Source organism: Copadichromis virginalis, linkage group LG23 (assembly GCF_057382275.1).
Source record: "Copadichromis virginalis isolate Kocher_CV1m ecotype Utaka linkage group LG23, C_Virginalis_male_GT1.1, whole genome shotgun sequence".
Lineage (NCBI taxonomy): Eukaryota > Metazoa > Chordata > Actinopteri > Cichliformes > Cichlidae > Copadichromis > Copadichromis virginalis.
The window spans coordinates 1,107,440-1,116,298 of NC_140639.1; the positions used below are offsets into that span (position 1 = coordinate 1,107,440).

At 44.3% G+C, this 8,859-nt stretch overlaps 1 protein-coding gene across 2 annotated transcripts; it reads left to right on the forward strand.

Moving 5' to 3' along the window:
- Positions 1–121: 121 nt before the first annotated feature.
- timm44 (translocase of inner mitochondrial membrane 44 homolog (yeast)) lies at positions 122–7,082 on the forward strand. 2 transcript variants are annotated; one of them, XM_085448365.1, is made up of 13 exons: positions 122–189; positions 628–732; positions 1,182–1,385; positions 1,466–1,546; positions 1,628–1,777; positions 1,944–2,080; positions 2,489–2,574; positions 3,355–3,447; positions 4,503–4,627; positions 4,782–4,832; positions 4,989–5,078; positions 5,311–5,421; positions 6,133–7,082. In XM_085448365.1, exons 1-13 carry the CDS (start codon positions 160–162, stop codon positions 6,250–6,252), a joined length of 1,383 nt encoding a protein of 460 aa, XP_085304491.1. In that variant the 5' UTR covers positions 122–159; the 3' UTR covers positions 6,253–7,082. The 2 variants fall into 2 exon arrangements, with proteins under 2 accessions (XP_085304491.1, XP_085304492.1); XM_085448366.1 differs by lacking the exon at positions 4,782–4,832.
- Positions 7,083–8,859: the final 1,777 nt, after the last annotated feature.

Consider the following 8,859-nt stretch of genomic DNA (forward strand, 5'->3'; position numbering starts at 1 on the left):
CGACTGCAGGTCAAAGTTGATCTCGTAAATATGAGGCACAAACACTGGGGCGGTGGAACGGTCCTGTTGAGCTCTGGTTGGCTCAATGAGCTGTAGTCCAGCCCCCTCGTGGACGAGGAAGGTCACCACCGGAAGAAGGTCACAAGCACGACGTTCAAGATGGCGACCCCCTTATGTCGGTGTTATCAGGTGAGTGTTTGGGCCATGTGTGTAAAATATCCACGTAAAAACACCACAAAACGATAAGGGAACGAACTGAAACGACATTTATTCCACGGCCTCTTTTAGCCGAAACGGCGAAAATCTCAATTTCGTTTAACTTCTCTGCTAAACGTGCTGTAAGCTAGCCGAGCTAGCCGTCTGAATAGAGGGGTAAGCAGCCGGTGTCTCAGCTCTTGGAGTTGGGAGCATATAAAATGTTGGAATTTCAGTGAAAAGTCCAAAAGCTCCAAACATTGTTTCTGGAAAACTTTTTCTATCGTTAGCTTGTTTGCTGCTGCTTCACTTGAAGCGTTCCGATAAAGAAGTTTCCTGTAAAAACACCAAAGCTTCGTGATTTATCGTCACGTTCAGTTCAAGAGTTTATTTCAGCCTCGAGTGTCTGCTGAAGTTTGTTTCTTTGTCCAGATATGTGTAAGAAGGGGTTTGGTGGCTTTCCCTTCCTCCTACCTGCTGCTTTCCAACAGACCCAATGTCTACACGATACGTGGGCTCCTCACACACTCTCCACAGGTAACAACACCTGGAATAAGAAGTCCTACTTGACCCTGATTATGTCTGCCTTTGCCATATAGTCTATATACTGTTGGTTTATATTGGCATATATAATCATTAGTATTAACACAGAAAGATACTTGGGGTGCTTTAAAATGCTAAAATGTCACAGTTTATTCAGGGAAGTCGTACTGCAGCTTGTAGTTTAGAGTTAACCTGCGTTTGTATAGTTTCTGAAAGGCTTTGCTGAAACTTTAATACAAATGCTTGGTAATTTTCCTCTTTTAGCCCAAGTCTAGCACACTGTATCTAGATAGATATAGATGGTGGGATTTCTTTTCTCTCTAAAAATCAACTGTTGGTCAGGTTTACATTTTTAGAACTCTGGCACAAGAAATACATTTGAGAAATACAAACTCTATATTTGCATTCATCCTAACCTGGTGGGGTTTTTGTGTGTCTTCAAGGTGCCTCAGTCAGCCCTTCTTCAAGTAAGGTATTTGTCAGGAGAGCGGGGTGGTGGACGAAGAGGTTTCCTGGGAGAGTTTTTGGATAACCTCAAACAGGAGCTAAACAAGAGCAAGGAAATGAAAGAAAACATCAAAAAGTTTCGAGAAGAGGCCAAAAAACTCGAGGAGTCAGAGGCATTGAAGCAAGCTCGGAGGAAATATGTAAGTATCTGGCCGCACGCTGAACTTCTGTCACTTAAACTAGTAGCAGGTCTGGAAATGCTCTTCTTGTCTTTTCCCAGAAAAATATAGAGTCTGAAACAGTGAAGACGTCCGAGGTTCTCAGGAAGAAGTTGGGAAACATTTCAGAGACGGTCAAAGAGGTAAATATGACAGGTACACGTATAAACTCTGATTGTTGTAGTCATGCTGCTGAAGCTGGTACGATTCTGTATGTTTGTAAGGGACTGGAAGAGGTCAGCCGGACAGAATTTGGGAAGAAAATCAAAGAAGGAATGGAAGAAGCTGCCAAAACAGCAAAGACATCTGCTGAGACTGTCTCCAAGAGTGGAGAGATGCTGGGGAAGACGGGCGCATTTAAAGCAATATCGCAGGTATGCAGTCACAGTGCAAGTTAAATATGATTCACCTTTTATTTCTCCTGTACAGCATGTATGACGCATAAACGTGTTACCATTATTCTCAGAGCTATCATTAAAGACGAGGTCATTATTTACTATTAGAAATAATTTGTGTCACTGACAGATTTTCTGTTTTTAGGGAATGGAGAGTGTGAAGAAAGAGATCGGTGACTTGGGTCACACTGGCCCTTATCGGCCTCCCACCAGACTCAGAAAGAGGACGGAATTCTCCTCCAAGGGGGCAGCGGATGAAAGCAGGGTCTTTGAGGCCAACGAGTACGTGAGGGCCCTCTGTTTGCCTGATGCTAAGAGGGGACATGCCCGTCAGCTTCACGATCAATATTTGGATCGATCGGGCCAATATTACTAAAGATATAAGAATTGAAACTCACCCAAAGCTAAAAGCAGCGAGAGCTGGGACTCACGTCCGATCAGATACCAAGAAACTGACATTAATATTATTTCTTCAGCAGGTTTTGGTATCATCAGCTTAACACCATCAAATGACAGTTTTCACACAAACTGTTGCCTGATGTTTGGAGGAGGACTGTAACAGCTGTGTGCCATTTCCTCCACCTCATTGTCATTTCAAGTGTTTCATTTCTATTTGCCTTGTTGATCTGGCTGTAAAGTGCTTATTTATCACATTTTATATCACTGTATATGTTTATATCATCACTTTAGGGAAGCTATGGGCGTGGTGCTCCACAAAGACTCAAAATGGTACCAGCAGTGGAAGGACTTCAAAGACAACAACGTGGTCTTTAACAGTAAGCAATAACCCCCCCCCCCCCCCCTTCATGTTACACATACTGACTCTTTGTTTTAGTCGCTCAGGCGTTACCTGCTTAACTGTCCCAGTGTAATTATAGGAGAGGACCAATGTCTGTTGTCTTAAATGTGATGCTGCTGCATCTTCACTGTTGACCCCGAGTAATAAAGCTGGCGTACTTTTGTGTTTGGCCGGCGATGGCGTTACTGACCCTCCAGTTTATTAGCATCTATTAATAAGCATTTTCTGAAAGAGCAGGGTGATGGAAGATGTAGCTACACTCGGTTAATTTTATGTGCATTAGTTATGGAAACGCTGTTAATGATTAATAATGTTTGGACGTGTGAAAGATGGCCTTTCAGGTGGGACGTTACACAAAGTAATCATGTAGTTTTTTTCACAGCCATTTGGGCCCCATCAGCGTTTCTAAGCTGAAAATGCTGATCACTCACTTCTGTGTTTGATAAAATAACATTGCTGGCAAACTGCTGCCATGAAAGTCTTTCATTCCAGTTTGGGATGCAGGATGAGTCTTTGATTGGTTTCACGCTTTTCTTGCCCTGCTTTCTGTGAGGTGAAGCTCTCCGCCGCCCACATGTTCTGACACATTTGTGAATGTTTTGACTCAAAATGCTATAAACAAACATGCTGCTTGTATAATGTGCTTATTGTTAGAAAGACAAATATTCGTACTGCTTTCCTGAACTTATCCAGGCCTGGAAATCAGATTACCTTTGTATCCAAACCTCTGACAAACTGATTTTTTTAATAATCACAGGGTTCTTTGAGATGAAGATGAAATATGATGAGAGTGACAACGCGTTTATCAGAGCGTCCCGTGCCGTCACTGACAAGATGACTGACATCATAGGTGAGCATCTGTGGGAACTGTCGGTGCTTTGAAACACACAATTGTTACATGTATCTCTTTTTATGCTTGAAAGACTTAATTTGTATTCGTGGACCTTGATATGATGTCTAGTCAAGATGTTTTTAGTAACATATGCGGTACTGATCCACCAATAGAGGATCAGTACCTGGTCCTCAGCCAGGACAGGGTGGAGTGCCCACTCCTCGGGGGGGGGAAGTGGAGTCGTTCATAAGGAGCACAGCTCCTCCACACAGGGCTGTGCGATATGACTATAATCTGATATCGCGATATAAGACATCCGCCGTCCAACAGCGATATATTTCACAAACATTTTGCATTTTCTGTCCATTCTGTGAATCTCGGGCAGCTCGACTTGTGTGAAGTGTTTCCAGCTGTGCGTCGTGTAGCTGGAGTCGAGTGTTTTGACCGATGCTGAAACGATACATTTTTAGACATAAGTTGAAAGGCCGCCGTTTTCTCTGAGTATTTATTACACGGCGTGTTCTAAGGTTTATTTGTTAGCACCTGACGGCTCTTTTTAGCTTCTCGTCTCTAAACACTCTGCATCTTTCACGTGATTCAATTTATTTTGAAAAATCTCAACAGGATCTTCAGCTTTATTGTGAAAGGTTTATGTGGAAAATAAACAAGCGGATGGTGGTTTTACCGTCGTTGTTGCTAACGACAACGCATAAAAACAGTCGCTTGTCCGTCCGCAGTGTGGTGATATTAAATGTAAGAGAGAACTTTAAGAAGCTAATTCTGCAGTGACCATCAAAACGGTGAAAAAATATTGGCGTGAACAGTTTATTTTGCGACAGCAGGAAGTAAACGATATGAAACGACAGACATTTTCATATCGTTGTATCAAACAGCCCGACCTCCACATCCAAAGGACCCGGTTGGGGTGATTCAGACATCTGATCGGATAAGCAGAAGAGGATTGACTTACGTAAAGATGAAAGTCTTTATATTATTGGAGGTTATATCGCTGTTTATCATATACTTGATGAATCTTTTACAAATCTTTGTCCTGCTCGTCTGTGTGCATAAAGGTGGACTGTTTTCAAAGACTGAGATGTCTGAAGTGCTGACAGAGATTTTGAAGGTGGACCCGTCCTTTGACAAAGACTCCTTTCTCAAGCAGTGTGAGCGAGACATCATCCCCAACATACTGGAGGTAACACCAATCTCAGCAGATATCACTCAAGTTTTTCTAAATCTTTAAACTGTCATTTAGAGTGTACCTCTGCAAAAGGAGAATACTCGGTACGACTGTGCACTGCCTTCATAAAACAAGTCAGGACGACCATTTAAGCCTTTTTTCCACACAGGCCATGATTCGAGGGGAGCTGGAGGTTCTGAAGGACTGGTGCTATGAAGCGGTACGTCCTTTTGCACACGCTGGCTCTGCGTGTTTAAATAAGTGGACTGACAGCTCCATGGCTCTGCTGTGCCTCGATTCTCTGCAGGTGGCCAGTTTTTCATGAAGTGTCTTTGTCATTATGTGATCTCCATTTTCTCCTTCACTGGGTTTGCAGACGTACAGCCAGCTGGCTCATCCAATCCAGCAAGCCAAGGCCATGGGGCTTCAGTTCCACTCCAAGATTCTGGACATCGACAGTATTGATGTAAGTTGCGTAAGACGAGACTCTGCGGGCTGATACTCAGACTACTGGCTCTTCTTTGCAATCTCAGGTTTAAAAATAGCAACACTTCATCAGTTTGCAGTTCATACGTGTGCTGACGGGAGCTGTAACGACTCTGATCATTGATTCGACTTTTATATTTGTAAATGTTTCACCTGATGAAGGGAAATCCTTGAATTCTGGTCAGTAAATATTCATGCATGTTGTTCTCCAGCTGGCCATGGGTAAGATGATGGACCAGGGTCCAGTGCTGATTATCACTTTCCAGGCTCAGTTAGTCATGGTGATCCGAAACACCAAAGGAGAAGTGGTGGAAGGAGATCCTGTAAGTCTCACACACACACACACACACACACACACACACACACACACACACACACACAGAGTTGTTGGTTGATCGTGAACTATTACAGAGCTTTAGCTGGCATGTTGTCACACTCACACGTGTGTGAGATCTTTTAAATTGATCATTAAGTGAATGCAACGAGACGGTGGAGTCATATTCAGCCGTTTGGCCTTTGTTTATTCAGACCCAGAAAGCTTTATGGGCTGTGAATCAGCCGCCGAGGACAGCTCGGGGACGCGTTTGGTTGGAAGCGAGGTCAAAGTATCCATTCAGCACCGTGCAGCTGGCAGATGCCCAGTGCTCAGGATACAAGGCTTCTGCCAAAGGATAAATGGTGGATGTACTGTTCCTCTGGAGTTTATAAGCTGAGCTCTAATGTCTGAGCATTAAATGACACACTCGACCATTTATGGCTCCTGGACTCAGCGTCTCTGTTTCCATGTCTTTCATCTTTCAAACTTTTTAATGCGACGTCTGGATGTTGACTGAAACTGAAAATGCCAAGAAGCTTTCTGCACAGGCTGAGCCCCTCCCTTTGAAGCACAGGAGACTGTGTGTTCGATCAAGCCAGCAGCAAAAAAAACAGATGTTTGTGTCGTGGTTCAATCAGTCGCTTACAGATGTATCATCATGTTATTTGTTTTGTTTGAATTTAAAGTGAAGTGATCTCATCTGTCATCTTTCCTCCAGGAAAAAGTCCTCCGGATGATGTACGTGTGGGCTCTCTGCCGAGACCAGGAAGAGCTCAACCCGTACGCTGCCTGGAGACTATTGGATATCTCCGCCTCGAGCACGGAGCAGATCCTCTAAGACTCTTTGATGTGCACTAAACACTCACAGTCAGGGAGGAGGGGACACACACAGGTGGACGTGTGGGGGCCGGACTTTGCTACGAAAACACTGTGGAGTAGTGTTGCTGAAAGCTCGAGCTGCTTCTCCATCTATTGGCTTTGCTCCGTCAGTTATTCCTGACCGTTCCTCAGGCTCACACTTGGGGGCAGTAGACCACCAACAACATTCATCCAAAGTCCTTCTTGCAGCCTGTAGGCTGAGCTTTGCTGTTTGATGCAGCTCTGCCATTGTTGGCTTTAAATGATGCCATTTTATCAATATGGGAAACAATCATGTGGGAATCAGCCGATAGATTTGTAACTAAAACTTATGTCGTCAAACAGACTCCTTCATATCCTGTCACCGTGACGTCACCGTGACGTCACCGTATACCTTTATTCCACCGTCTTTCTCCATCAAAAAGAGACGCACACCATCAACTTACTGGGCCCAGAGTTGGAACCATTGATCCCAGTGGCTGTGGGAGGTGCTACTGCAAAAAACAAAACCACTGCCGTGATTTTATTTCCAAAAATTAACTTTGTTGCACAACACTATGGAATATCTGGTTTTCAAGCATGTGGGATGGTCGTTTCAGGACTAAGGCAAACGCTGGTCCTGAAGTCGCAGCACGCCAGCACCTGATTGGTGGAAGAGGTGACAGTGGCTGCTTTCGCCAGTGCCAATCAGTGCGCTCCCATCTTTACTGAGGATTGTCGTCCTTGTATGTATGATAATGTGTGATTGTTGACCTGTAAGAGTCTATATTTATTATAAGAAATAAAATGAACAGTCACCTTTGGAAACAACTTTCAATCCACCTTTTTGGTTTTTTAACGGTTCATTTTGGGACGAGATCATGTGATTCCTTCGAGGGCAGTTGCTAATTATTTTTTTAATTAAATCCTCGTGTGGGATTTCACTTTTTATGTCATCTTTCCTTTGGGAGCATCTCCGGGGCTGAGCGGAGGCTGAGCACTCATTGGTTTGTCAGTGTGATGATGTCACGATGTAGGGTGACCTGGATTGTTTCATCGGCGATTCGTGCCGTTCGTGTTTCTCCTCGGTGACTTCTGGTGCGACTGCTCGGCCTTCAGTGCTGTGTGGTGCCAGCCTCACTGTGCCTTGTTGTGCGGTCAGCATCCCAGGAGCTCGTCTCAGAAACGTGGAGGTTAGAAAGGCCACATGGGACCTGAAGCATCTCCAGTCTGGGGACAGAAAGAGTTCATCTCTACGGTTTTATTTCTGTTGTGTCTGCTCAATAACTTTTGTAACACCTTCAGACAGTTTCATGGAAGAACAACAAAATCTTTATCAGTGTGCTTTTCTGATGTACACTGACTGGACATATTTTTAGGTACACTTTGCTGGGACTGTAGTGGACCCTCTTTATGTCACAGCACAGACTGGAAGTGTTGGAAACGTTCCTCAGAGGTTTTGCTCCATACATGACAGCGTTACACAGTCAGTGTGTCAGCTGCACACGCCAAAGGTGCTCTGTTGGACTGAGGTCTGCAGTGAGCTCCATCTGAAGATGGTAACTGTTTTCATAAAATGATGGACATGGTCAGCAACAATACTCAGGTCGGCCATGACATTTAAACGATGCTCAGTTGGTGCTAAGGGGCCCACAGTGTCAGATCCACAGGATTACACCTGAACTGCTGATACAAGCAGGATGGATCCATACTTTCATGTTTCATCACCAAATGTGATCCGACCTGGAATGGGAGTTGGATTCTGATTCTATTACTGGCATCAATTATTGATTCGATCCTTTATTGATTCTGTTATTGAGTCTGTTGGGTTCTCACTGGCTCGCTGTGACCGTCACCGCCATTGCTAAGCAGCGTATGTTACTTAATTACTCCCAGGAGAAAGTATTTCATTACATTACTTTGCTGCTTCAGCTGAATCACAGCTGAGGCTACGGTCCCGCACACCAACGCAAGTTCCTGTCGCAATGAAGGCGCAAGCGAGCTTTCTCTCAGTATTCAGGTATGAACTCACAGTTGACAGGCGCAAAGAGGAAACCAGCACAAAGACACTTGTGATCGCCACAGTGATCCTACTTCAGAAAACAGGTAGAAACCGAGGCTGCAGCTGGACAGTTTGAAGTTCAGGGTCAGTTTGGGCTGGGGCTAGCTCAGTGTGTTCAGCGTATTCAATCATGTTTCTATTTATGTATTTATTAGTAGTAGTACTAGTAATGATTTAGTTAGTTTCTTGCTCTCTGTAAACTGTAGAGATGTTTATGTGGGGAAATCCCAGTAGATCATCAGTTTCATTCAGATCAGCCGGTCTGGAGCCAACAAGCCGCCATGTTCAGAGTCGCTGAACATTGTGACACTCGGTGTGACCTTCACGGTCACCGTGACCATGTCTGCCTGCATAAATGCACTGAATTAGCTGATTACATATTTGCATTAATGTGCAGTTGAACCCAGTAAAGTTGAGTAAATGTTTTCAGTCCAGATGAAATGCTGATGGCAGCAGATGTTCGTTGTGTGCAGCAGTAACGAGGCAGCTCGGGACAGATGCTGAGCAGAATGCAGTGTTGCATTCATTTGGTCCTGCATCGCTCAC

Coding starts and splice junctions, on each gene's coding strand:
- timm44 (XM_085448365.1), top strand. CDS start 160: ATGGCGACCCCCTTATGTCGGTGTTATCAG. Junction 733..1,181: donor TCCTCACACACTCTCCACAG/GTAACAACACCT, acceptor TGTGTCTTCAAG/GTGCCTCAGTCAGCCCTTCT. Junction 1,386..1,465: donor AGCAAGCTCGGAGGAAATAT/GTAAGTATCTGG, acceptor GTCTTTTCCCAG/AAAAATATAGAGTCTGAAAC.